The sequence below is a fragment of the Crotalus tigris genome, unplaced genomic scaffold (genome assembly GCF_016545835.1).
Source record: "Crotalus tigris isolate CLP2741 ecotype Arizona unplaced genomic scaffold, ASM1654583v1 scf7180000017604.1628558, whole genome shotgun sequence".
NCBI classification, from domain to species: Eukaryota; Metazoa; Chordata; class Lepidosauria; order Squamata; family Viperidae; genus Crotalus; species Crotalus tigris.
Window position 1 is genome coordinate 1,328,238 of NW_024096507.1, and position 27,242 is coordinate 1,355,479.

The 27,242-nt window shown below is 35.2% G+C and overlaps 1 protein-coding gene across 12 annotated transcripts in view; it reads left to right on the forward strand.

Annotated features, from left to right (window-relative positions):
- PDE4D (phosphodiesterase 4D) overlaps positions 1–27,242 on the forward strand; it is a 693,804-nt gene that overhangs the window by 467,819 nt on the left and 198,743 nt on the right. The window contains exon 1 of one of the 12 annotated variants that reach the window (XM_039320094.1): positions 15,358–16,436. The exons of the other annotated variants lie outside the window; for them this stretch is intronic. Within the exon in view, the coding sequence (XP_039176028.1) occupies positions 16,312–16,436 (125 nt within the window). The 5' untranslated portion in view covers positions 15,358–16,311. Of the gene's footprint in view, positions 1–15,357; positions 16,437–27,242 lie in introns of those variants that run through there. 12 annotated transcript variants of the gene reach the window in all.

Consider the following 27,242-nt stretch of genomic DNA (forward strand, 5'->3'; position numbering starts at 1 on the left):
ACTTTATTAGAATAAACTGAACATTTTAAAAAGCCTATTGTTTGGGACTGATTTTTTTAGGATAGAACAACAACAGCATTCATAGATTAGAATCTCCAGTGGAAGTCATGCAGCCTTTCAGCTATGTAATTAAAATGTGGACTTGCTGTATTATTGAAGATAATCAACTGCTGTTTTGAGACTTAGCACTGGCATAGCCAAAGGAACAGACAATATTTAGGTTTTCCCATTTGTGCACCAAAAAAAGAGCAAAAGATAAGAGCACTGAGAACAGAAGACCTTGGTTTGTTAATTATATATGATCACTCTGTCCATATCTTGATATAAACAATGCAGCTCTCTCTTGTGGTATTTGAAGAAATAAATTGTAATATTTTTCTAACTGGCAACAAACATGAAGATTTGTGATAGAAAAACTTAGATATAATGGATAGGATCAGACACGAGACTGCACTGTCATGTTTTAGTTGTGTAAGCCCGCCTTGTGCTGTATAGTTAAGTGGATTATTTGCTGTATTTTTCCATGTGCTTTACTTCCATATGCTTTACCATAGCTTCCTTTTGCTAAGTCTTGATATTATGTATAGGCAAGGAAAAAGCACAGAAGAGATCAAAAGCATATGCATGTTGGTTTCTCTTTGAGGAAAAGAAAACTGTTTTTTTATAAAATGGCACAGCATTTTCACTTCCAGAAAATCTTTTTAATATAAAATGTATCTGCTTTCAGGTTCTTATTTCATGGAGCTGGGAGATCAATTTGCCATCAAAGATTGTATTCATAATACTATTCTGAGGCAAAAACAGTGAAAATATATTTGAATGTATAGTATAGCATATAAATACTACAGTATTTAGGAAAAATATGTGTATTTCCATATTTATTGATAGTACTGGTATATCCATGTTCAAGCCTATAATTGTTTGGCTACTTTAGAGAAAGCATATATGGGTTGTCTCAAAAAATATAGTATATCAACAAGAATAAAAATTATGCCACTGATCTCTCATCTGACTGTCCAAAATGACTCTTTACATTTGCCACTTTTGAATGGGGACATAAATACCTGGATTTATTTATTCAAAAAATCGTAGAAACTAAAGATTGAAAGGATCTTTGGAGATCATCTGATCCAATCTCCTACCTTGTGTGAGAATCCATTAATACATCGCCCCTGATTAATGACCATCTATTGGTCATCTAACAATTATTGAAATTTCTTCAGCAAAGTCCACCTCTCCCAAGGCAGTGAATTCCACTGTTATAACAGCCATTATTGTTAGGAATGTTTTCCTGAAGTCCAACCAAATTCTTTCTTTGTAATTTAAATTCATTGTTTATTTTCCTAGCTTATTCAACAGCTAAAAACATTTATGCCCTGTCTTCTACATTATTTACTTTCAGAACCTTAAAGATGTCTATCACCTTTCTATTTAGCCTTCTCTTCTCCAGGCTAAATTATATCCTACTCCAGCTCATAGCTTTTTTCCTTCTCAGGCTCTTATCATCTCAGTTGTTTTCTGGTATTCATCTGGTTCTGTGCTGGTCCTCTATGAGTTTTCAAAGATCACAGAAATGGGCTCTGAGGTGTCATCAACAAAGTTCTTCAAGATATAATGGATTTGGCCTTGGAAACATAAATTCATTCATGTTTCTGAGGTGCTACCACTCAGTCTAGCTTATCTTCTATTCACTCCATGTTTATGTCCATACAGGTATCACAGCCATGACTTGGAACTGGTTTGCTACTGCTTTCTTCTGGGATTTTTTTTCCCAAAAATCTTCCAGTCTAGATATCTTAAAGATGACAGCATGCAAAAATAATCTGCTCTCTGTTGAAATAGACAGCAAGATGATAATCAGTAGACTTAAGTTTTCCAAAAAATGAGAATCAGAATGAATTTTAGGAAAATTCTTCTGACAGTAAGAGTAGTGGAGAATTTGTTCTTACTTGATATTTTTAGATAGAAGCTTGATGGTCACTTTTTAAAAATGTTTTAGAGGTTTCCTGTTGAACTGAGAAAGAGTTTGGATTAGCTGCCCTTAAAAGAATCTTTACATTTTGTAACTTTGTAGTGTTTGTTTTATATTGTGAATCAAGTCATATATTTTTTGATTCAAGTGAATTCTCATGTAATAAAATAATATATTTTTACTCTAATCTTTTATGCATTGGAACACATATTTTGTGTTTTTTATTAGTTTATAATATAAAATACAAAAATGCAAAAGAAAATAGTAGGAAAAATAGGGGAGGGAGAAGGGAGGGAAAGGGGGGAAAAGAAAGAAAAGGTGTTGACTTCCGACTCCCATTGGTGCTGTAGAATAACATAATAACATCAAATCTCAACTTTTTACTTTTACCTAATAGTATAAACTTGCCATTTCTATAACAACAAACCTATCTAATCAGTAAAACCCAAAATCAAAGTTTCATTTTTTCCACCTCAAGCACATAGTTCAGAAGCAGTTTCCAAGTAGAAACAAAAGTAATTGTGTATTGAGCAATCAAATATTTTCCAGATATTTTGATGATGTTTCTCATTTTACTAGAGTTTACAAAAATTTGCAGTTTATAGGAAATTTTTTATAATCAAAGTTATCTGGAGAGTATCAGGTTGCCTATTCTTGTAATAATGGAACAAATTGACCAGAAGTCTCCCAGAATGGGAATTGCAAGCCATCCACCAATACAACAATAAAGGCAGAGGTTTTTTTTACTTGGAAAGATCAAGGTGCGCTCAGAACAGATGTGTCACAGAACAGATGATATTTTCTGTGTTTAGAAATAAAAAAAATGTTTCTATAGCTCATTCTTCATAACCCTTCCAAATATTTGCACGGCTAGATAAAATGCAAATGTTTATACAGCAATAGGTAAGCATTAGGCAATAGCAATTTCACTTCTGTATAACTTTTATTACAGAACAATATGAAAGCATAATATAAACAGATTATTTTCAGAAAATAATATTTCTGATTAGTACTATATATATATATATTTCCAGGAATACAAAAAAATATTGGGAAGCAGGAAAAAAGACTTCCTTAAACAATATTATGTAATATACACTCAATATTATGTTGAGTGTACATTGGAAGATTTCATGGTAATAATTTAAGACTTTAATTAAGTCAGAAGGAAGTATCTAAGTTGGCTGTTTGTACAGGAGTACGGCAGGAAAGTGGTATTGTCAATTTCATCAGTACAAGATGGAAACAAATAATATTCAGTTACAATGCCAAATGAAATGGAAATATTCCAGTTTTAACTACTAGTCCACCCAACATCTGTTGTTAGATTGGGATACTTTCATTTGTTGTTGTTTTTTTATAGTTACAATGTAGAAATAGACACACTATTACAAAAAAGGTATTAGCCAGAAATTGGCAGAAAGGAGATTGGGCTTTATTGATCAATTCCTGATTTTCCATTTTCTGACTCAAACCCCTGGCCTTTTCTAAATTGGATTTCTTGAACTCTAGTTATCCCAATACAGATATGAACTTGTAAATGTGTTCCTCTTATGTGTGATTCATGGGATGTTGTAGATAATTTTGTCCTTCTTCAGGGGCCACTGTTTTAGATCTTCTCTAACCTATCTCAGCCACAATTTTAACATCCTCTTATTCTACTTACTATTTTTCATTGGAAAAATATGGATGAAAAAAATAGATCGTCCTTTGCTGATGACTATATTCAGGGCTGGGATGCCATGAAACAATGAGATACTCTGCTTCAGAAGAAAAATACTTCTAGGATCTAATTGGCCCTATTTTATATTGGGAGGTCTTTGGGCAAATTGATCAAATCCCAGGCAAATTGATCAAATCTTCTGAAATGGTGAAAAAAATGAACACACAGACATGCACACACATGCATACGCACACAGACCCAAACAGTATTCAAATAAATTATGTTATCTCTCTACTCAGAAATTTTTTTGAAGCAAAGATCCCATTGTAGAATCTGAATTGTCTCCTATGTTTTGTAGTTCTATAGTTTTTTTTAAAAAAAATATATTGTGTTGATTTTTTGGTCTGGGTTTACATTTAGCAAACATTCAGTAACAATTAAATTCTATAATCTATAATCCACATGATAACTTTACATGAATTCCTCTTTTCCCCATAGTGTTCTCTTTTACCAACCTTAAGTTAATACAAGTCTTATTGTTTTAATAAATGATAATTAAGTATAAAAATTTTCTAATATACAAATAATAATCACAACAATATAGTATTCCTTTTCTATCTAATCATTCTGGTTGTCTCATCATATGCCCTATTTACAGTTCTTGTTTACATTTGTTTTTCCCACAGTGTTCTAAACATTTTTACTGGTTAAGATTTTCTCAGAATTAATTACATTTAAATATTTAAATTTATTTTTTCTCATGTAAACCAACCCAATACTTTTACCTTTCTTAAGAATAAATAAGACTACAAAAAGAAAGAAGGATGAAAATAAGAAAAGAAATAAAATAAAAAGATAATGTACTACTTAAAATCCCTATTTCCTATAAGCTAACACATATTTATTTCCAAAATATTTTCATTCTTTTTTACCATAATTGAAAATGTATTTAATCTTAGAATACTCCCTTTAATAAACCTAATCCTCTAGTCTTTTAACTCTTAGTCAAACCATTTTTTATCCATTTATAATTTTCTTAAAGTCAATCACCTTTAGATATCTAAAACATTTCCTTTATATAGACCATTCCAACTCTTTTATATTACTTGTATCCAACAATAAAATAAAAAGGAGAAAGAAAAAGAAAGCACTATATTATTTGAGGGGCTCCTCCCTTTTAAAGTCAAATTCATATCCAAAATTTTTCTATTTCTTTAACCATTTTCGAATAAGTATTTCTTTTTCAAATATTCTCTTTGATATGCCCCATCATCTATTTTCTTAATTTTCACTTTAGCCTTTTTCTTTTGCCTTAATCAATATGTTATGTTGGGTCAAAAAATCTTTCCTTATTCTTATAGATGTTACTGTAGAGGTAAAAAGTAAGTCAAGTACAGTATCTTTATTAGAGGCATTTGCCCACTCATTTTTATTGAGAATCTTTTCCCTTCTTTTTCTCTCTGCTTCTCTTGTCATTTTTTGTCTCTCCAGCTCTAGTGTTTTCCCTGGCATCTCTGCAGTCTGTTATATCCAATCTTTTTTCTTATCCTAAAGTTTATTTTGTAGTATTGAAATGTAGGTTGTCTTTTCCAAGTCCAGTATTTCTTGTAATTTTTTCCCACTTGAATTAAATCATACTTCTTTGTTTTGTAGAGTTCCATCTTTAAGTCTCTATCCTCAAATTTATGTTTAGTTGTCTGTTTTATCTGTTCCTTCTCTGTTATATTTTCCTGGGATTTTTTTTTTTTTTTGTATAAAATGGAATTGGAGATGAGTTGATTTATATTTTCAAAGTTATTTTGGATTTCTTTGTGGTTTGAAGCCATTGTTATTTGCATTAGTTGCAACATATCATATGTCTCCTTTTGAAAAGTATTTTTTCTTGATAAGTTCTTTCTATAAATCTCTGATTTTCCATGATGACCAAGAATCCAGATCCCCCCCCCAGAAATAGCTTTGAGATCAGAATTGACTATATACTTGTAATCCAGAGAGTTCAAAAAAGTTCTTTTTTTGTTCCCTAAAGTTTGTAAGTTTCACTTTATCTACAGGCCAGATTATTTTCTTTTTTGTCACAGCTGTTTTCTGTTGTTAAAGCTTTGAAGGTCACAAGTAGAGATTAGTTTTTTTTTTCTAGATTTTACCACGTTCTATATCAGTGGTTCTCAACCTTTTTAATGCCGCGACCCCCAACCGGTTGTAAATCGAGGACTACTCAACTGGTCGTAAGTCAAGGACTACTCAACTGGCGCAGCACCGTTTGCAGAATGGGACTTTTGGCAGGCTCAGCAGGGCAGAGACAGCCTGGACAATTCCTATTGGCTTTTGAAAGCCAATAGAATTAGACTCTATTCAAGAGAGTCTATTCTATTGGCTTTCAAAAGCCAATAGAATAAAAGGGAGTAGCACAGCTAAGGGAAAGGGGGGAAAAATGGCAGACTGCGTTGTTTGGCAACCCCCATGAAATGGTCGTTCGACCCCAAATGGGGTCCCGACCCACAGGTTGAGAACCACTGTTCTATATGCAAGCCATAACTGTCATAATCCTCATCCACCAGTAGGTGTCAGCACTGGTTCATTTTTCAAAGTTTAGCCCTCCATAAAAGGTTCAATTTGCCGCTTCTGTTAGCAAAAGGGTGGGACAAACCTCCCCTCCTTCACTTTCGGAGGGTTTTTTTTTTTTTCTTCTTGGGAATTTTTTTCTCCCCTTCAGGAAAATTGATAGGTAGGATAAAGAAAATCGATGTTCTTACCCAGATTCAAGCACACTGTTTACGATCAGCTTAAAATAGTGCTTTTGACTCCAGTTGCTTGCAGCGTGGGCTAGACTCTGAAGTTAAACTAGCCTTTCTCCTGTTGGTTTCTAGAAGGCTTCTCTTGGACCAATCAGGTCGACCGCCATCTCTCTGAGGTCCCTGGGACTTCCTTCCTTCATTGCCACCTCTCCGGGGCAGCTTCTAGCCCATTTAGGGTCCCTTAACAGGAAGAAACTCAGCTGGAGGGCACGGAGTCCTGAATCCCTCAACTGCTGCATTGCATGCAGGACCAGAAGTCTGTTGTTCTATAGTTTAATTCTAGTTATGTCTATCCAGATGTCAGGTAAGTTTGTGCAGTGGTTGTCTCCAGAATGATTTACTTTTATTTGAAGTATAGCTAAGAGAATCCCTTGATCAATAAATCTCAATAGTTCTACATTGGGAAAAAGCACAGTTATTGGATTCCCTGCAACTTATGTCTAAATAAATATGCATAGGATTGCATTTTTAAATAACTATCCTGAAATTATCTATTTTCTTCAATGTTAGTTATCTGGGGTATATTTTTTAAAAATAAATATATGGAGTGGAAGTTCTTTTCTTTTATAATTAATCTTCCTGGAATCTGGGTAGTTGAGACAGGATTATTAAGAAGAAATAACAGTTTCTAGCTATAAATTGTTAGTTGTGAAATCTATAATGTGCAAATAAATGCATGCATATTTTGTTCCTATACATATCCAATTCTCCTAAATTAGGAAGTAATTCTATGGAAGGTGATAGGGGGGAGATATGCATATTTAAAAATGAAATAGCCAGTCTCCACAGAGAATGCAAATTTAATTTTCAATAGTTGATACACTATGAGCCACAAGTTAGGTATACATTAATAATAGATGCCACTGACCTAACATTTCTAAAATGTCTTTATTTTGCCTATGCAATAAGCAACATTTGTGCAACAACCTTAGTTTTCTAAACTTAGCAACAACAGTTGATAGGTACACCTGATATCCCCTTAGAAAAAAATGAATAAACACAATTGTTCTGCCACAAAGCTGCAGCAATATGTTTGCATGTATTTTAATGTGTAATTGTATACACAGTGGCCAACATTTTTCAAAATCTGACTTTTGAGCCTTTTCTTCTGAAACAGTTATCTTGTCAACGGTCTCCCTCCCTCCCCCACAAATTCTCTTTTTTACCTACATTTATATCTTTAATGTGAAATAAAATAAGGTGACCACCAGGATAAAATCATAAACACAAATGTTTAATCTACACAAAAAAAAAGGTTTTGTAGAGTGAACATTCGGGTTTATGATTTTATACTGGCTATCACCTTATTTTATTTCACATTATGTGTATACCCGGGATTCGTGTTTTTAATACTATTAAGGACATTTATATCTATGTATGAAATTTAAGAAATAATCAAAGCTATACCTTAATCTATATACAGTCATAAAGGTAATTTCTTTGTGGAGGAAAAGGAAAATCTTAATAACTTTATTATGCGCAATCACTATTAAATTCAAAATGTAATATCAACAAAAAAATCCTTCTCAGATTACCTAATGGAAACCATACCCTTCATCAAATTTCTCACATTAAAATTTTCCTGTTGTTGAGCTTAGCAGATAGTAAAAGGTTTATGAGGAACTTTAATGGAACAGCTGTGACCAGTATGAAAAATATTGCACTTGTCCAGTAAGTATATCAGTTTCTTTGTCAAAATAGGTCACATAATATTAAGCATATTTATCACTCCAACAAGACTAGACTGACACTTTTTGCTATGTAAAACATGCAAGCCATTGGTCACCTAGGTCAACAAGCGTGTATGTTTTAATTTTCCATGGGTAGCATTTGAATCTATTTTGGTAGAAGTAATCAGTGAGAAAAGCAGAACTTTAGATTGACAGGGCCTTTCTTGTTAGTCTTAAATTATTTTCAAGCAAAGGCTGGATGCAAAAATAAATTGAAGAGCGTAATGCTTAAAACCACTGATAAAGACATTTTTAGAATTCATTAGAAGTAGGAAGCCTGTTAGGCTGGTTGTTAGATGAAAAATGAATCGTGACTAGATATATCCATGATAGAAACAGAAATAGAAACTGAAAAACATTTTTACCCAGCACTACCAATCTACCCAATTGTTAACTATAAAATGGATGTACACAAATGCACACCATTAATTCATTGAGGGGAAATGAGATCTAAAAAGTCTTCTGAGTGTCCCAGATGAAATTACTGTTCTCCAAACATTTAAATGCCCCAAAGTTAAGTGAATCCTTAACTTTGCAGCTTTCAGTGCAGAATGTGCTCGTGCCTAATTCAAAAGAACTTAAGAAACTAAACATCTTGGCCAAAAATGCTACGTCAAATACAATAGTTTTCTGATATCCTTGCCTACAAGAGTAATTTAGTAGACTATTAAATTGAAAAAAATTCTTATTAAAGATTAATTATGGAATTAAACTTATGGTTTCTCTTATGGAACAAGAACTGCCTAAACAACAGAAAGCAGATAATATAGACATATCACAAAAGCACATGAGAAGTCAGGCATCTGCTGATTAAGTCTGGTGCTTGTACACTTTTTCTTTAGATTCAAAATTAAAGGTACCTGAAGTGTACTTATAGGAATGAAAGGGATTTTAGTTAGTCATGATTAGTTAACACTATTAATTACAATGGGACTTCTTGCACAGCCTGATTATATCTGGATCCAAATGCAGTGAAGTGTGAATTAATGTTATGCTTTAGAGTAACATCACATCAAGAGTCATAGAAACACAATGGAATTGTGAAAAGCTTCAGAAGGATCTTTCATACTGGGAAAATGTCAAATGTGAGTCTGTGTCATTATGTATAAATGAACTGCATTATGTTGAAGCAAAAAAATCTGTAATGATCACTGAGAATGACTGGGAAACAAGAGAAGAAGTGCTGCAGCTTAGGCAACAGTGAGACTATGTCAGCTCACAGAAGGACTGGACATGTGGGAAGTGTTTCAGAAAAGACTCTTCCTAGTTTTCTGAAAAGTAATGGTGATGAAGGGGGGAAAGTGCTTTCAGACTTGCAAAACTCTCTTACTGCAACCCTACAATAAAGGTAGTATTAAATAGTCTTTGTTTTGATTTCTTGTCTGGACTTCTTTGAATAGCAATAGCAATAGCACTTAGACTTATATACCACTTCACAATGCTTTAAGGCCCTCTCTAAGCATTTTACAGAGTTAGCGTATTGCCCCCAAAATCTGGATCCTCATTTTACCAACTTCAGAAGGATGGAAGGCTGAGTCAACCTTGAGCTGGTGAGAATCGAACTGCTGGCAGTCGGTAGAATTAGCCTGCAATACTGCATTTTAACCATTGCACCACCAGGGTTCTGAAGGGCTGAAACCAATTTTGTATGTTCCTGTTCTTGCCTTTACTTTCCAGAGAACTAGGAAGGATTCCTTTTGAGATGTTTCCCACATCTCCATTCCAACTGTTGGCTGACATATCTCTTGTCTCCCCATGGCCTAGTATGTGGCTCTTTCTCCTCCTGTTTCCCAAGATTATTTCCACAGACCATTACATAAACCAACATAATTTCACATACATTAATGAAAAGAAGAGTTTATATGTAGACAAACCTTCAATTTTCAGAAATGAAAATGACAAAACAATACAAAAAGACAGAGTAGCTGCTGATCATAGTTATCAATATGAATAAATTACAAAATTCAGATAATATTAAGTAATAAATTAAGTTGTCAAGATAAGAATCAGAAATTCTTTCAGATGTCTGACAAAACTATCAAGAGATTGACCAAGTATCCCTTGACTCAGAAAGTTGGAGGAAAAAAAACCCTAGAATTTAAACTCAGGAGCCAAAAGTGGGCTTTAATTCTCAGTACCACAGCGGACAAATCTGTATATCTACAGCCTCAGTCATGTTTGCAATAATGCGACTATTCTTGCACAGGGATGTCTATTAGCCTTCTGATGAGTAAACCAATTCCTGAATAAGGAGCCACAGAATTCTGCTGCTTTTGTCAGAATGATAAAAGTGGCATTGTGTTAAAGCTATATCGCTTTACATGCCTGCGATATTACTTTGCACCTAGAAAATAATGGTGCTTGCATTATAATGCCATGACATTGCTTACATTAGTCTGCTGTCTCCTCCCACTGTCCATGCTCGTTGTGCCCCAGTGGATGCCACGGAAGAATTTAAATGTTTGAAGGGCTGAGCTATATAGATGTATCACATGAAATTTGACAACCCACATTTAGTTGATTCAATATAATTTAAGAGAAAATTAGATCAACTTTAGCCCACCCTTTTCTTTCTTTAACTCCTGCATACTTTTTCATATATCATAAAAGAGCCACAGATGCCCCTTGGCTGGGGAAAAACATAAGGCATCCTTGATGTTGTTGTTGTTAATTGCGAAGTTGTGTCCGACCCATCGCGACCCCATGGACAACGTTCCTCCAGGTCTTCCTGTCCTCTACCATCTTCTGGAGTCCATTTAAGTTCACACCTACTGCTTCAGTGACTCCATCCAGCCATCTCATTCTCTGTCGTCCCCTTCTTCTATTGCCCTCAATCTTTCCCAGCATTAGGCCCTTCTCCAGTGAGTCCTTCCTTCTCATTAGGTGGCCAAAGTATTTGAGTTTCAACTTCAGGATCTGGCCTTCTAAAGAGCAGTCGGGGTTGATCTCTTCTAGGACTGACCGGTTTGAACGCCTTGCAGTCCAAGGGACTCGCAGGAGTCTTCTCCAGCACCATAGTTCAAAGGCCTCAATTCTTTGGCGCTCAGCCTTTCTTATGGTCCAACTTTCACAGCCATACATTGCAACTGGGAAAACCATGGCCTGAACTATATGCACTTGATGCATCCTTGATATAGGACTAATAAAACAGTTTTGCTTATATGGGTCCCAATATGTAAAATCCATTTGCAGCAAAAGTAGTAAAGGAAACAACAGGCAAATAAATTGATATGGCTTTAAGTAGTTTGAAATAGTGTTCTTTTTGTAAGTCCCAAAAGTATCTTCAGAGCTATAGCCATCCTTTCCATTTGATTTAGGGCTGTTGGAAGATACAGAGTTTAAAATCTCTGTTCAGATTTTCCATCACAAAGAGTTCAGTATCCTATTGCTTCTCAGGCTTAACAGTACTTTGCTAACTGAATCGGAACATCAACTCATAAACCTGCTAAGCTGAATATGGAATCTCACTTCAGGGTTTTTTTTTTTCGTTTGTTTGTTTTTTGTAGTGGAGATTTTAAACTAGCATAGACACTTATAAGAAAATACAGTTGCAAGTAGAATTCATGCTAGTTTTTATTTTTTTTCCCAGTTTGGGAACTGATTTGCAATATCCTTAAAAGTTACATTCTGTATAATATTTGGGGTTTCATTTTCTTATTTTTATTTTTGTGATAACTAAGTTAAATAAAAATTATTAACTTTTCTACCCTACATTTCTTCAAGATGAAGGTACACATTTGAACAGTGACATGATACTTAGTCTCTTTCACTTGTACTTTCGGCAAGTTAATTAAGTAATTGGTATGATTTCAGAACCATAGCTAACCATTCAGAATAGACAACTTTTTTTATATATATATATATATATATATATATATATATATATATATATATATATATATATTTGTTTTCTGAGGTTTTCGCGGGTGTTTGTATGTAGGTCTTTGGTTGTTCGGGTTTTCTCCCGCGTAAAATTGGAAGTGTCTTGGCGACGTTTCGACAAAGTCCCATTCGTCATCTTCAGGCTGGTGTTTTCAGCTTCGTGCTTCAAGCAGCACGAAGCTGCTTGAAGCACGAAGCTGAAAACACCAGCCTGAAGATGACGAATGGGACTTTGTCGAAACGTCGCCAAGACACTTCCAATTTTACGCGGGAGAAAAACCCGAACAACCAAAGACCTACACACACACACACATATATATATATATATATATATATATATATATATATATATATATATATATATATATAAATAATTTTAATTATCTTTTATAAGTAATAAAAATAGAAAATTAAGTTTATCAAAAATAGTCAAAGTGGTACTAAGAATATAAAATAAACATAGGAAAGAAAGCAATAAAGTATTTTTGCTTACAGATATAAACTTGTATCTCTAATGATATTACCTATAATTAACTTTCACTATGGCTCCTAGTGCTCCCTGACCTTGGTTGTTTTCTTGCAGACATTTTCATACCCAGTTAGGTAATATCATCAGTGCTAGTGGGTTTGCTCCACTGGACTGATGCCTGTCACCTAATTTTGTTACGAAACATCTGTAAGAAAATAATCAAGCTCAGAGAGCACCATGGACCCCACAGCTCAAACCTGAGCTACAAATGTTCTCTTCTATTGGAACCTCTCACTACCACAGTTTTACAAGCCTGAAACTGCTTATAAACACATGGCCAACCTAAAACAACAACAATACAGATAGGCAATTTGGTGTCATATTTATATTTTGGGCAGGGTAATTGGGATTTATTGAGTTTTATTTTACATTATCTGAAGGCAAACAAGTTTTTAATTACCCTGTTCTCAAAAAAAAGAGATCTTTATTAATAATGTCTCCAAATAGATACAACAGTATAAAATATATGTCATGAAAGTAAGAACTGGTAAATTGTAATGAATCTGTATATTTGTTAATTTGTCACCCCCAGAAAAAAGATGACACCTTCATACTTTAAAATCACCACACTCTACCTTTTTACCCTGGAGAAAGTAAATCAAACATATACGATTGTGATTTGAGATAATTTGCAAATTAAAATTTACACTGCTCCTGATTTTGATGTTAAAGAAATCAACTTGATGTTGAATCTTATAACAGCTGCAAAATTATTAGTGGGGCAGTATTGGAAGAAAAACTCTCTGCCTACTATGGAAGAATGGATACTTAAGGTGTCTAATTTAGCAGAAATGGCAAAAATCTCCACCTACTTAAAGGATCATTCACAAGAAAAATATATTATGGTTTGGAGAAGATGGATTGATTACATTCAAAAGAGATATGAAACTGAAAAGTATTATCTTGCTTATGAGTAGATTTTAGATAATTATTAATAGTTTTAATTATATTATTATTTGAGTTTATAATTTGTTAACATTTGTTTTGAAAAGGAGTTAAAGTGTGTTATGGTTTTGATTGATAGTATAGTTGGTTAATGTTAGTTAGATTATGTTTGTTTATTTGTTACCCTGTAATCAGCTCTGGGAAGTGGGGGATGGGGGGATGGGGTGGGAGGGGTTTATATTGTATTAAATTTATAAAACTTTTAATTAAAAAAAATTACACTGCTCCTGTTGACTATAAAAATACCTGTAGCTGCTACTGGCACCTACCGTTAATAACTACAACTTTTTCCAAATGCTATCACTGCTTGTGAACTCAATCTTTCCTACTGGCCTATTGAAGCAGTTATTGTACTGTTAATAATTACAGCTGCCCAGAGGCTTCTTATCATGTAAAGTAGAGATGGGCCACACCTTAATTGTTGAGGACACCCTTAATTCAGAAGGGATGTAAAACCAGGAGTTTTATCTGCAAGTTAGATACAGTTCGCCTAAACCAATTGCTACATGTTTTTTTAAAAATCATATTTTCATATTTTGTCATTCTATCCTAAATTGTTTTTATGTGTGTGTATGCTGAGTCAGTCTCAACTCCTAGAGACTACATGGTCATGTTCCTGCAATTTTGTAGGCAACATTTTTATAAGGAGTTTTCCCTTTCCTTCTTCCTAGAACCAAGAGAGAGACTGGCACAAAGTCATCCAGCTGGTTTCATATCTAAAGTGGGACTACAACTCAGAGATTCCTGGGTTCTTGTCTGGTCCTTAACAACTACATCAAACTGGCTCTCTTACTGAATATAGCATATAAATTTCACAAAACAGTTCAAATTGAGTGCTTGGCCAAGAAGATTGACAGCAGTACTGAATAGAAATGGGAGAGATTGCTGGATCATTGGGAAAATGCTGATATCAGTGAAAAGATGCTAGCAAAATGGTGAGAGGAGTGTATCTGAAGAGATTTTCCCAGCTGGATTGTAGGTCACAAAATATGGGATGGTGACATAAAATTCATAATTACACACATGAGCAGAAGTGGGATTTTGGTTTTTTAGAGAATGGCATTGTGTGATGAGATTGCTTTATTGGGTTTAGATTCACAGTGTACTGTAGTGTAATATACATCTTGCCTTAAAGATCAATAGAATAGCACAGTTGGAAGGGATCTTGGAGGTCTTCTAGTCTAAGCCCCTGCACAAGCAGGAGACCCTATATCATTTTAGACAAATGGCTATCCAGTCTCTTCTTAAAGAATCAGAAGAGGCCTTGAGGCAACTATAAAAAAGAATCAGGGTCCTTGTAACTCTGTGATCAGAGGTCACCCACTACCAATGCAGAACCTTACTTAAAGACTTAAAATCAGAGGCTTTTTTCTTCTTTTATTTAACTGGGTATTTTGTTCCTAATTTGCTAGCAGATAACTTATTAAACTCTTTAACACTGCAAATACATTTAGAGATTATAAAATCTCTAAATTTTATAATTGAAGCTGTCAGATTTTTCAAATTTTGAAATTTTTCAAATGAATTGAAGCTGCTTTTCTAATTTATTTTCAAGATGCTTGCAAATTTCTTTCACATTTCTGTTTTTGAGCTTTAGCAATTGGTTGAGGGTATGGATTCTAGTGGGTTTTTGTTTTTTGTTCCACAACTTTCTATCATTTTGAAGTCTCCATGTTCCCAATCAGAAAAAGACCTGCAGGAGGATTTCACACTGGAGTCTTTCTAGCCTGAAAGGACAAAAGAATGTGGAGAAATGATGATAAAAGTCAATAATAAAAGTCTCTTTCTCCTCCACACACACACACACACACACACACACACACACACACACACACACACACACTTTTGCCACTTCTTAGTGAAATAAATTATTCTCTATCATCCTGCTCCCAGTTCTCTTCTTCATTGAAATGAATGGTAAAAAGAAATTGCCTTATACTAAACAGAATTAGACCAGGTAGGAAAAATGCAGTTGTTTTGGTCTGCACAATATTGGAAGCAGGTATATGTTAAAAGTTTAGATGAAACATTTCAACCCTAAATGACATGAGTTACCTATAAAACCTGTTTTGCTCATATATATTATGCATATTACAGGGAACCACAGTTGTCTGATCCTAGTTTTTGACACCCTCCCACAGTGTGTATGTGGGAAAGAAAAGATATAGGCTCTGCACGTGCTAGATATAGAAAGCAATTCCAATAATGCACATGCTTAATTTTTAATGTTAGCTGTTATTTTCATATGCATATGAAACTAGTCTGAGTTTGCAAATGCTTTGTTAAGGTACTTGCAAAGAAAAAAAACACCAGGAATATGAATAAGCAAGCTCTCTTTCATTAGGACGAACGTCATCTGCGTATAAATAGTCCATCTCAGCCACCAATTGCTGCACTGTAATTGCAGGGAGTGAGTTTTTAGAGACTGAATTTGCAGCTGATCAAACTGTGCTCAGTGGCTGTTGGTTGGGGGGTGGGGGGAGATGGAGCTAAACTCCTCCGAAGCTTTCCAGTTTATTTGTTCCAGTATTTGACTGCAAATCTGACTCTGAATGGCTGTAAGTGGCTGTTGCTGCTCCAGGGTGAACAGAGCAGCTAAAGAGATCGGGATTTTTTTTTTTTTAAACTTCTTTGGACTAGCAAAGTGCAAAAGTATACCTGAGCTGTACCTTGGAGCTGAATCTCTGTGCCCAGAAATTATTTTTTTAACAGCTTTCCTAGGAATGTTCCCTTTTATTTGTTAGCTTATATATTTTATATATATACCTATATAAAATAGCTGCTACCTGGATAAAATGAGTTTACCATCCAGCTGTGAACACCTAACTCTGGAGAAAGTGGCTAGGTTTCGAAGTGCCTTCATTCATGGATCACCCTATGCTATTAACAAGCCTATTGATATTAAGCAACAAAGAAAACGGTAACTTTGGACTTTTTTTATTGTTAATTTGAACAATAATTTAAAACTGATAGTAAGCTAACAGAGATTTGTCCTTTTTTCTAAGGTGCTTATAGTGTGTAACTGTTTTAAGCACCTTTTAATAGAACAGAAGGATATTTTAAATATGATATGAAGTCTACTATTCAAAATGGAGGAAACTCTCAAAAATCAATATACAATACATTCCTCTAGTCAGTTATGAAAATCTAGAGCATACCTTAATTTAAAAATAATTGACTTTATTTTCAGTATGTGTTATGCAGTGCTTTTGATCTGAGTACCCAACATCTCACACGTTTGTATAACATTATCATTTTATTTCATATCATTTGAATGGATGCTTGTTTTCTGAGCTCAGAAACTCTGCTGTTTTGTTTTTCTCAACCATAAAGTTTCATAGAAAGCCTATCATTTCATTACTTGGAAATTGTTTATTTGTATACTACCTGAGAGTTTATAATTGCAGATTTATTTGTATTTTATTTCTAGGTGTAAAATCTTGACTACTTTTTTTTAAAAAAAATACTTCTGTCTGTCTGTCTGTCTATCTGTCTATCTATCTATCTATCTATCTATCTATCTATCTATCTATCTATCTATCTATCTATGTATCGCTTATTTAAGTAGGAATCCCCACAATGTTTACTCTTTTTATGCCAGAAGAAAATGTGAATCTTTTCATCGGCATAATTTTATGAACTGCTTCTATCATAATGTTAGTTCAGGTAGCTGAGAGGCGTTGGATATCCATACTCATTACTATATCTTTGTTGCAATTTGTCATGGGCATTTTCCTCTAAATTGTGAACCATTACTTGGTCTTCTGTAGTAAGATTTGAATATCATAACTGGTATGTAGGATGTGTGTCATTTCTTCTTTCCTTTAGTTTTATCATTGTGTGATTGATATTGCTTATGAAGCAAAACAGCATGAGCCATGCCCCATCAAAGAGAGGAGTCTGCTGATTTGGAAGTCCTCAATTTTTACAATATTTTTTTTAAAAAATTAATCCCTTCCTGCTTATCTCGGAAAACTAGCAAAACAGCTGAATACAGACAAGACATAATTTGAAGCCATATAATGTTGACTGAATGTTCTGGGGGAATGGAAAGAAAGGAAGGGGGACATAATGGCATGGACTCTTCTAGAGCAAAGGATGGTTGACTTGGATCTTCATTCTGCAATAGCATGGCAACTGCCATAATGTCTGGCATCTCTAAGACTACAAATCAGTCTTCCAAAGCAATAAGTTCCATCTGTGTTTTTCCTGCCTATCATTTCCCTTTCAATTTGGCGAGAGGAACTGTTATCAAAGACTCTTGTTTAGAAGAAGTTGATTTCAGTTATCTTTTTATGATGTTCTTGCACTTCACTAATTATGATGACCAAGAGATGTGTTTTTCACTGTATAAACCTCTTTCTAGTGGTCTGCAAATCTTCCTGGATTTCCATCTCTCAGTTATGTCCTAAGATAAATATATATAATGAATAAACTCTGGATTTTTTTCAGAATAAAGGAAAGATGTGTTGTAGAAAACCGCAACAGTATCAGCTTTTGCTACCTCCAATAATGGAAACACCAAGAAAAATAATTTGAAATAAATTTTTGAACACAGTGGGGAAAAAAAGGTAGAACAAGAAACACTATTTGTGATGGAAGAGATTGAGATTTTGGCATGAACAGCTTTGCAAAGTTGACTCTATGAAATATTAATTTTTGTATGTTTTATTTACACTGAAACCTTATGGATTTTTTTAATGCAACCACACCAAAGGTCTGCATGTCATTAAATATGTTTAAAGTTGCTTGGAGTTTATTAGAGACCCAAGTTGGTTTTAGTGGTTATGCCTCCAGACTAAAAACTGGGAGACCATAAGGTCTAGTCTACCCTTGATCCAAAGCTAGCTAGGTGATCTTGGGCTAGTCTCTCTCTCAGCCTTAGGAAGAAGGCAAGTGCAAACCTCTTACAAAAATATTGCAAAGATCTGCATGCAGATCACCAAAGTCAAGACTTGATTTGAAGGCATACACAAACACAAAATAATTCCTTTAAAAATAGCCATTTTATCACCAATCCTTTCTGGATGATTACTACCACAAGTTTTGCCTATTCAAGAAATGTACAATGCCATATGTGATTCTATTGTGACAGTGCAGTTTCATATTAAGATGAGTCGGAGTGAGACTTGGATTTAGATCTTCATGTTAACCATTATTAGACCAATTTATTTTCATAAAGGGATCATAGGCTTCTGCTCCCATTTTAAATTAAACAAAGTTACTTGTTTTATCTGAAATGAGATCTGTGATAAATTATGGAAACAGGAAAAATCATAAATTGTGCTCTCGTGTCAGTGTGCTATTCTAAAGCAGGGATGCCGTAGTAAATGAGTGGTTTTTACAGAAGTTGTGGGTCTTCTGCTTTCATCATCCCCAGGCTTGGCCACAATGGTTGAATTGAAAGGATTTGGAGATGCAAATAATTCTGTAGCAGTACTACTTTTTTTCAGTCCCCATGAAAATCCATAGCTAATATCACATAATTTATCCAGGTTAAAACAAGCAGCTACAGAAGTAAAGTTGGAATGAAAAGAAACTATAGCTAAGACTATGGTCAAAATTACTTGCTCTTCTGGTTAGGTATTGCTTTCCCAGGCCCTTCTTCTGGGTACCCAGAATGAACTCAGACCTCAATAACTGCAGATAATTCCTTTGATAAGATTGAGGAAAAACCAAATATGTGAATAAATCAGATTTGATTATTTTGTTGAAGAGCAAAAGCTGTTATGAAGATGACAGAGGGAGAGAAAATTACCTGGGATAAAATCAAGTGGTTAAATGCACGGTAGTCATTATTAAAAATGGTAGGGGAAGCCAGTATGAAGGAAATAGAAAACTAGAGGAATGGCCAAAGTGAATTAGAAGTTTGAACAAATTAAAGCTTAAGACAGTAGTTTATCCACTCAAAGCAGTAAGGATGGCATTGCACATTTGGTGTGTATTTTATGGTTTGGCTCCAATTCCTTTCTGCTTGGCTCTCCAATTGCCAGTTAAGTAGGAACTGGCTGCTTGCCTTGCAAATCCATCATTCCAGGATTATTTCTTTTGTAGTAATACCCATCTTAAGCTGTAATAAAATGCAGTCAAGAAAGGCTTTGGCTCAAGTTCTGTTCAAATTGCTGATTTGGTTATGTTGTATTATTGCTTCTACTACATATTATTATAGATCTCTATATTATTTAATATATGACTACTTATTTTCCTTCTGTTCAATCATATTAGATTCTTGGAGACTGCTGGAACAAGTCCCTGCAGTTTTCTTGCCATTGTGTCTTTCCTAGGGCAGAGAGAAAGTGACTAACCCAGGGTCATCCTCCTGGCTTTGGGCCTAAGGCAAAACTCGTAGGCTCCCAGTTTCTAACCTGATGCCTTAGCCCAGGGGTGTCAAACTCAATTTCATTGAGGGCTGCATCAGCATTGCGGTTCCCCTTGGGGGGCCGGGTGGGTGTGGCTAGGGTGGATGCGGCCTACTGGGTGGGTGTGGATGGAGTGGGTGTGGCCTACTGGGTGGGCATGGCCAGCTCTACATCGTTCGCGTCAAGAGTGCCTGTGGGTCAGGAGTGGGACAGATCTGAGGGTCTCTGGCAGAAGAGGGTGAGACCGAGGCAAGCGTCAAGGCATGGTGCATTTCTTCATTTCTCACAAAGGGTGACACCTCCCCAGCATGCACCCAGGGGGTGGGGCCAACGCAGCAGGGGCTGGTTCCTCAGTGTTTCCGGATGGCCTTGTGGACTAAGACTGAATGTGTTTCAGCATAGATGGCCACCACAAAATTATACATTGGCTCCCGGCCGGCCTGAGCCAGGGCCAAGGCAGCGGGGGCTGTTCCCTCACTGTTTCCAGGATGGCTTCGCGGGCCACATGAAACCACTTCCTGGGCTGCATCCGGCCCCTGGGCCTTGTGTTTGACATGTCTGCCTTAGCCATTACACCAAACGGCTGTCATATGACTACTACTGTTTGTTGACTTTGTGCCTCATATTTCCTTCATGAGTTCAAAAATCATACAGAAACTCAGTTTTATCTTGCCAACTACAGCCCTGCAAAGTAGATTTTGTGGAGATAACCTGATTGATCAATTGGTGAGCTTCTGTGGCCAAGCTAGACCTCAATGTCTAGACCTGTCTCCCCCAGTTTCAACACCTGTGTTTTTTTTCCTCTATCATGCGTTATAGAAAGGTCTTGGTATATTTTTGCACACCCTTTTATTGTTGTGCCATATGTCTAAGTTCTGCTATTTTATGAGGTATTGTGATATAGAGTTTTCTTTCTCTCTCTCTCTCTCTCTCTCTCTCTCTCTCTCTCTCTCTCTCTCTCTGTGTGTGTGTGTGTGTGTGTTTATCTCTCCATTCAAAAATAGTGAATTGGAGCTTTCCACTTTTAGAACTTGGTTTTTAATTTTCTTCCATGACCTCAATTTTCTATTTACTTGGAGCCCACTAGTCTTCTACTGGAAACTATTTACTTCTCTTCTATTGTACTATAGCATTTCAGGGATATTGTCAGACCTAATAGAGAACTTTGGAAAGCAAGCCAAACTGTGTTGGACAAACTTTTTTTGTTTATACAATTGAGGCGATAGCCATGGCTTTCTCTATATATATCTATTTTGTGCATCGATTATGCCAATTCTTAGATTGGAAAGCCTTGCTCAAGATCATTTACACCTTGGTGACCTCTTTTTGGTTAGTGTCCATGAACATCACTTTGAGGCTATACTTGGTCCAGAATTAAGCAGTGTTGGTAGTTATGAGTATACCTGATTCTGAGTGCTTTTAAAAAGTCCTGTAAGTCTGGCTGTCCAATTGAGTGCTTGGCCAGGATGCTATGTGAAGTATTAGTACATGATAGTATGTATTATGTGAGTTATTAACCCTGGTTCTACATTTGTTTAGTTTTTTTTTTAAAAAAAGGGTGAATGCTTTTATTGACATTACCGACTATTTATATGGCCCATATAAATCTAAAGAAGGAAATGCTGGAGCCAGTAATATCATTGGGATGCTATATAACGTCAATTTTGAAATAGTAGTTGAAAAGTTTGAACAGCATTTTTCCCCTTTTTATTAGGAAGTACTACATAATAAAGCTTTGTACATTTTGAAAATGAATCAAAGTGCATCAGAACTTGTGGAAATGCCTGTCTGATATTCATTAAAATCAGCCCCATATTTTTCAGGCTTTCATATGAAATTGAGGGGTGGTGGTGGAAAGTGCAGTTACTTTAAGGGTGTTATTAACTTTAGTCGACTCCTTAAAGCAACATCATCTTTTTCAGAGGATGGATAGATAGATAGATAGATAGATAGATAGATAGATAGATAGATAGATAGATAGATAGATAGATAGATGAGACTTGATGTCTTCATATTTGCATGAAACCTAAAGTACTTCTTTCCAATCATATTCAGATAACCTTAATGTAAAATACCTTTGGCAAAAAAAGACCTTGGCTATAGTCTGAATAATTTCATGCCTGTGGTAAGCTTATCGTCATATTAAGTTGGTATCTATGGAAATGAATAAAGAGTAATAGCCTATTGGCGAGAATTGGGATCCAATCTATGGTGCAGTTATTTGCTGTGCTTTTAGTATCGCTATAAATAGAAGGAAATAATAATGGGGACCAACATATGTCTGACAACTACTAGGATGTATTTTGAAGAGCACATCTTGTTCTGTGAAATAAATGCATTAATTGTTCTTTAGAAACTGATCAGGAAAAACAGTGTGCCTTCAACTTCTTATGCTTATCAATAAGAAAAGGAAAAGGCTGCTGCATGGAGGGAGAGGGAAATGTGTATACACACACACACACACACACACACAGACACTGAAAAAATAAGTCTGTGTAACTCTTTGCCCACATACAAAGCAAATGAGTTTATAGGGATTCGAATTGGGGGAAAAATAAATCTAACATTAAAAAGTTTAATCTTTGTAAACATAAGCTATGATAGAACCATACAACTGTATCAAATAAACCAGTTTCGTTAGAACTAAACAAACCCCATTAAAATTTAAAGCTTTGTTTTTTTTAAAAAAAGAACTTTGAAACAATAAAGTTTAATACTTTTTAATGGGAAGGATGGACTTATTTACTTTTGCATAATTCCTGAAATCTTTTTAAGCTGGCCACTCTCATCCTCTCTTCCCCAAACTGCGAGGGAAAAATAGTGCTTCCTTGCTTAAAACTGTTTCTTTTCAACTCCCCTTAAAATTCTGCAGTAGGTCCTAAACTGCTTTGGACATTCTCTCTTCCAACGCTAAAGGTATAGTTGCAGCCAATTTTCTTTTTTCTTTTCAATCCTCTGCTTTTAAATAAATCTTTTCTGGTTCCTCACACTCTTTCTTCCTTTCTCCTCTGTAGTAAATCCCTACTCTCTCCAGGGTTTGCATAGATGCCTAGTTTAATCAAGATACAATTACTCATTACCCCTCCTTTGAAATGCAAACATGGCATGTGTGTTTTAATAAAAAGAACTGACATGCTTTGTACTGGGTTCTAGAGATACTGTTTGCATCTAACTCACTTTTGCCTCTAGTAAGCCAGCTTGGAAAGAAGTCGAGGGGAAGAGAATTTCTATTGACCTTCCATTCTTTTTCTTATAACCCCTATCACAAGGCATAACCCACACTTTAAGAAATGTTTCTTAAGCTTCAGAACAACCACACAGAACACTAACTTGTATTGAATCCTTAAGACATCTGTCTGTCTAGCTCAGTACTTGTTTGTGCTATGCTGAAAAAAAACTTCTGATATTTTTTCAATCATTTTCAATCATTCTGCTATTTTTTCAATCATTCTTAAGGGAGAAAAATATTTCTTTTGGGTTTTTTTTTCAAAAACATTTTACTAATAATCCATTTTTCTAACCGTTGCCAAGTGAGTTGTGAACCTACTTTATCTGCTGTTCAAGTTCTTAGAGACATGCTTCATTATAGTTCCTGTTGCTTTTCATTCTTACTTCTTCTCTCCTTTTTCTTTAGAGCAGACTTAAATTGACACCCCTTCAGATACAGGATATGTTCAAATAATGTGCTGTTCTCTGAAAAGAAACAGAAATAGCCAGGCTAGTGCTGGGTCTGTGAGTTTTGCCTGCCATCAATATTTCCTCCTATGGCTGTTGTTACTGCAGGGTCTTCTGCTTATGAAACGAAGCATAGAAGATGAAATGATGTTAAGATGAAATGCCTTAATTTATCTTAAAGATGAAATATACAATATCCATAAGCCATGCCAGGTGAGATCTCTAAGGCTTTGGACCAAATTCTTCTTGAGCTCTGAGACACTGATGATTATTTTGGCTGGAGGCTGGGGTTGGAAATACATATAAAACTCATATTTTGCCATTATAAATGGATTCTGTTGCAGTTATATTCTCCCCCTTTTTTCCAAAGGATCAATGAAAAAGGCTTAAATCTGCTTCAAATGTAACGTTTTTAAAGATTATTGCACTCTGTTTAAGTGGTTATGTTCTGTCAGCAACAAACATTTCACTGAAAAATCATTTCTTTTGATATAATGGGAATATACTGTTAAGAATTTATTTGTTCTTTTTTATTATATATTCAGAAATTTAATATGGGGTATGGGACCATTTCTTAGATGAATGACACTGTAGCTATAAAAAGAGATGTTAGGTTATTACTAGATGTACTTTGTCATTTCTCAGTTGGCTTGTAAAATACTTGCTTTATTCCTATCTCACACTATTGTTCTTAGACATTGTTAATAGAATATTATTAAACTGTCAAGACAAGTAAACTGTTCCTTTGAAAATTGGTGAAAAAAATAGAATCTTATATCAGGACATTTTAGTGATTAGAAAGTGTAATTACATATCAAATTTATCTACATAACATATCTACATTATTTAAGTTGTATAGTATAGTAGTTTAATAGTCATTGCTACTTTAGACAAATGTTTCTTAACTTTACCAACTTTAAGCCAGCTTGCTTGCTGGGAAATTCTGGGAGTTATTGTTCCACACATCTTAATGTTGCCAAAGTTGGGAAACATTTTTTGAGGCAAATGTAATATCTGTTCAGTGAGAATAATCAGGTTGCATCCAACGGGCAGGACTGGAACCATCTGGAAACCTCAAATTCAAGAGGTTCTAATCTCAATCTTTATTGACAAAAATGTTAAGGAGCCATAATGAAAAAATTCTAGTATTTGCTGTTTTTCAAAAGCAAGCCCTATATATAGGAAAAAATATTTAAAACATTTTGTACCTCTTTCTCTTTCCTTTTCTATGTTAGGATCTGTCTAGCCTTTCTTTTGAGCAGAAAGACTTCTTTCCTTTGTTTTTGCAATGGTCAAATTTAATCTCATGTTATTTTTCACTAATAGCATGAGACTAGGTCTCAAAAGAAAGCTAAATACCTCAGAACTATCACCTGTTTTCCAAACTAGAATACCCGTCCCTAGTTCATTTCTGGAAGAGAAAGAACATTAAGTATTCAATCCTTTCTATATTTGCTACATAAAGTTGAACTGACATCAGATTAAACATACATACTATCATGCTATTTGTCTGTGAGTAAGCATGGTATCTGCAATATTTGAAGACTATGGTGGGGGGGGGAGGATTACGTATGCTGTGATGTTCCCAATATCTTAATTTTGGCTGGCGTCACCTTCCTGCATTTGGTTGCAACTTCTAAAAATCAGAATGTAAAATAATTGCACTATGAAGCTTGCTGGAAGAATTTTAATTCCCAGCAGATCCCTTGTAAGACAATAGCAGGGCTTCCATGTCTGAGCTGCTAAAATCAAGATGACTGCTGAATGACAGCAAAGACATATAGAGAACTCTCTTCCCTGCCATCTGGCATTCATCTGGATCTTTGCAGCCCAAGTACGGTAGCCCCTATTCACTGTTTCTCAACCTTGACAATTTTAAGGCATGTGGACTTCAACTTCCAGAATTCCACAGCCAGCATTGCTGGCTGTGGAATTCTGGAAATTGAAGTCCACATGCCTTAAAATTGCCAAGGTTGAGAAACACTGCCCTAGATGATGCTAGCAGGAGCAAAGTTTAGAATCCATTTGCCTGCTTCTCTCCTCCCAAATCAAACAGGAAAAATGTACAGGATGGTCCATTTTCTTTGTCTTTTGTACAGAAGTATGCTCTGCATTCACAATCTTGAAGAGATTTTTTTTTTCATAGACTGACTTTCCTTTGCAACACTTCATGAAATAAAATGATGATGGTCATTGACTATTCCAGGAAGCGCTACAAAGAAATTACTTGTGATAAAAGTGCCACACTATTGAAGCCTTGGATATTTTGTGTGGTGAAAGCAAGAGAAGCTAAAAAAAACCAGCTACTTTCTACATTTTAAGAGTACCGTAACTTCCCACCTCCCTGAGTTTATATCTTAGCAGAAACCTACTGGAAAGGAAATCTGCCCTGCAAAATGAAAAAATAAAAAAACATCAGATTTACGTCAGTTTGTTCATCTCCAGTACAAAACAGCCTGTTTATGCATACCATTGACTGAATGTACTCATTTCTGAGTGAGTGTACTCAGAATCCTTTCAGTCAGCTATGCTGCTAGAGGGTTCTAATTGTCTTCAGCTGAATAAACAAAGAACCTCCTTCCTCACTCCTGTTCAGTGTGAGATCAAAAATAAGATTGGCAAAAAAAGAGACTGAAGGTAGAGCAATCCTCTTATTTATTTTTTTTAATACATTTCGGAATAATTGCTCGTGTTCTCCGAATGTGTAGGAGAAATTGCCTGAGTGGGCAAGTTACTTTCTAATGTCCCTGAACTGACCACACAAATCATACCTATGACAGTGCACAAAGAATGTCAGATAGAAAGAGAGTGTGTACCAATTAAAAATAAACTGAGTAAAGTCTGTGTTCTTATCAAATTTAGCCATGGGGACTATTCTTCAACCTTCAGATATTTATATTAGGTTTCTTTGTGTAGTTCTGAGCAAAAAAAAAAAGCATACAATAACAGGCATTAACATTAAAAATAATTCATTCTAAATTAGCATGCAAATATTATTTGTTTTACAAATATTCCCTGATTGAGAGTAATGTTCTAAAATCAAACTGTATTTCGTACAGCTCTCCTTTAGGCTACTTTATTCTTCAGATGCATTCAGGTACATATTGTAGTACAGGCGGTCCTTGTCTTACGACCACAGTTTAGCCCAAAATTTTTGTGGCCAAGTGAGACATTTGTTAAGCGAGTTTTACGATCTTTCTTGCCTCTCTTGTTAAGTGAATCACTGCAGTTGCTAAGTTAATAACCTGGTTGTTAAGTGAATCGGGCTTCCCCATTGACTTTGTTTTTCTGAAGGTCACAAAAGGTGATCACATGACCTTGGGGCACAGCAATGGTCATAAATATGAACCAATTGCCAAGCATCTGAATTTTGATCACATGATCATGGGGATGCTGCAAAGGTCGTAACTGACAAACAGTCATAAGTCACTTTTTTCATTGCCGTTGTAACTTTGAACGGTCATTAAATGCACTGTTGTAAGTTGAGGACTACCTGTACAGTTTTTCTGCAGTAGAAATGAGAATAGGCAAGAAGAAGTTTAATCTGCCAGTGCAATTTTTGTTTTATCTTTTGCAACACACACACACACACACACACACACACCGATTTCACTTAAGGCAAATCCACTATATATATAAAAAGTTGTATAGAAAAACTTTATTTTAAAAGACTGACAGACTGAATGTGGAAT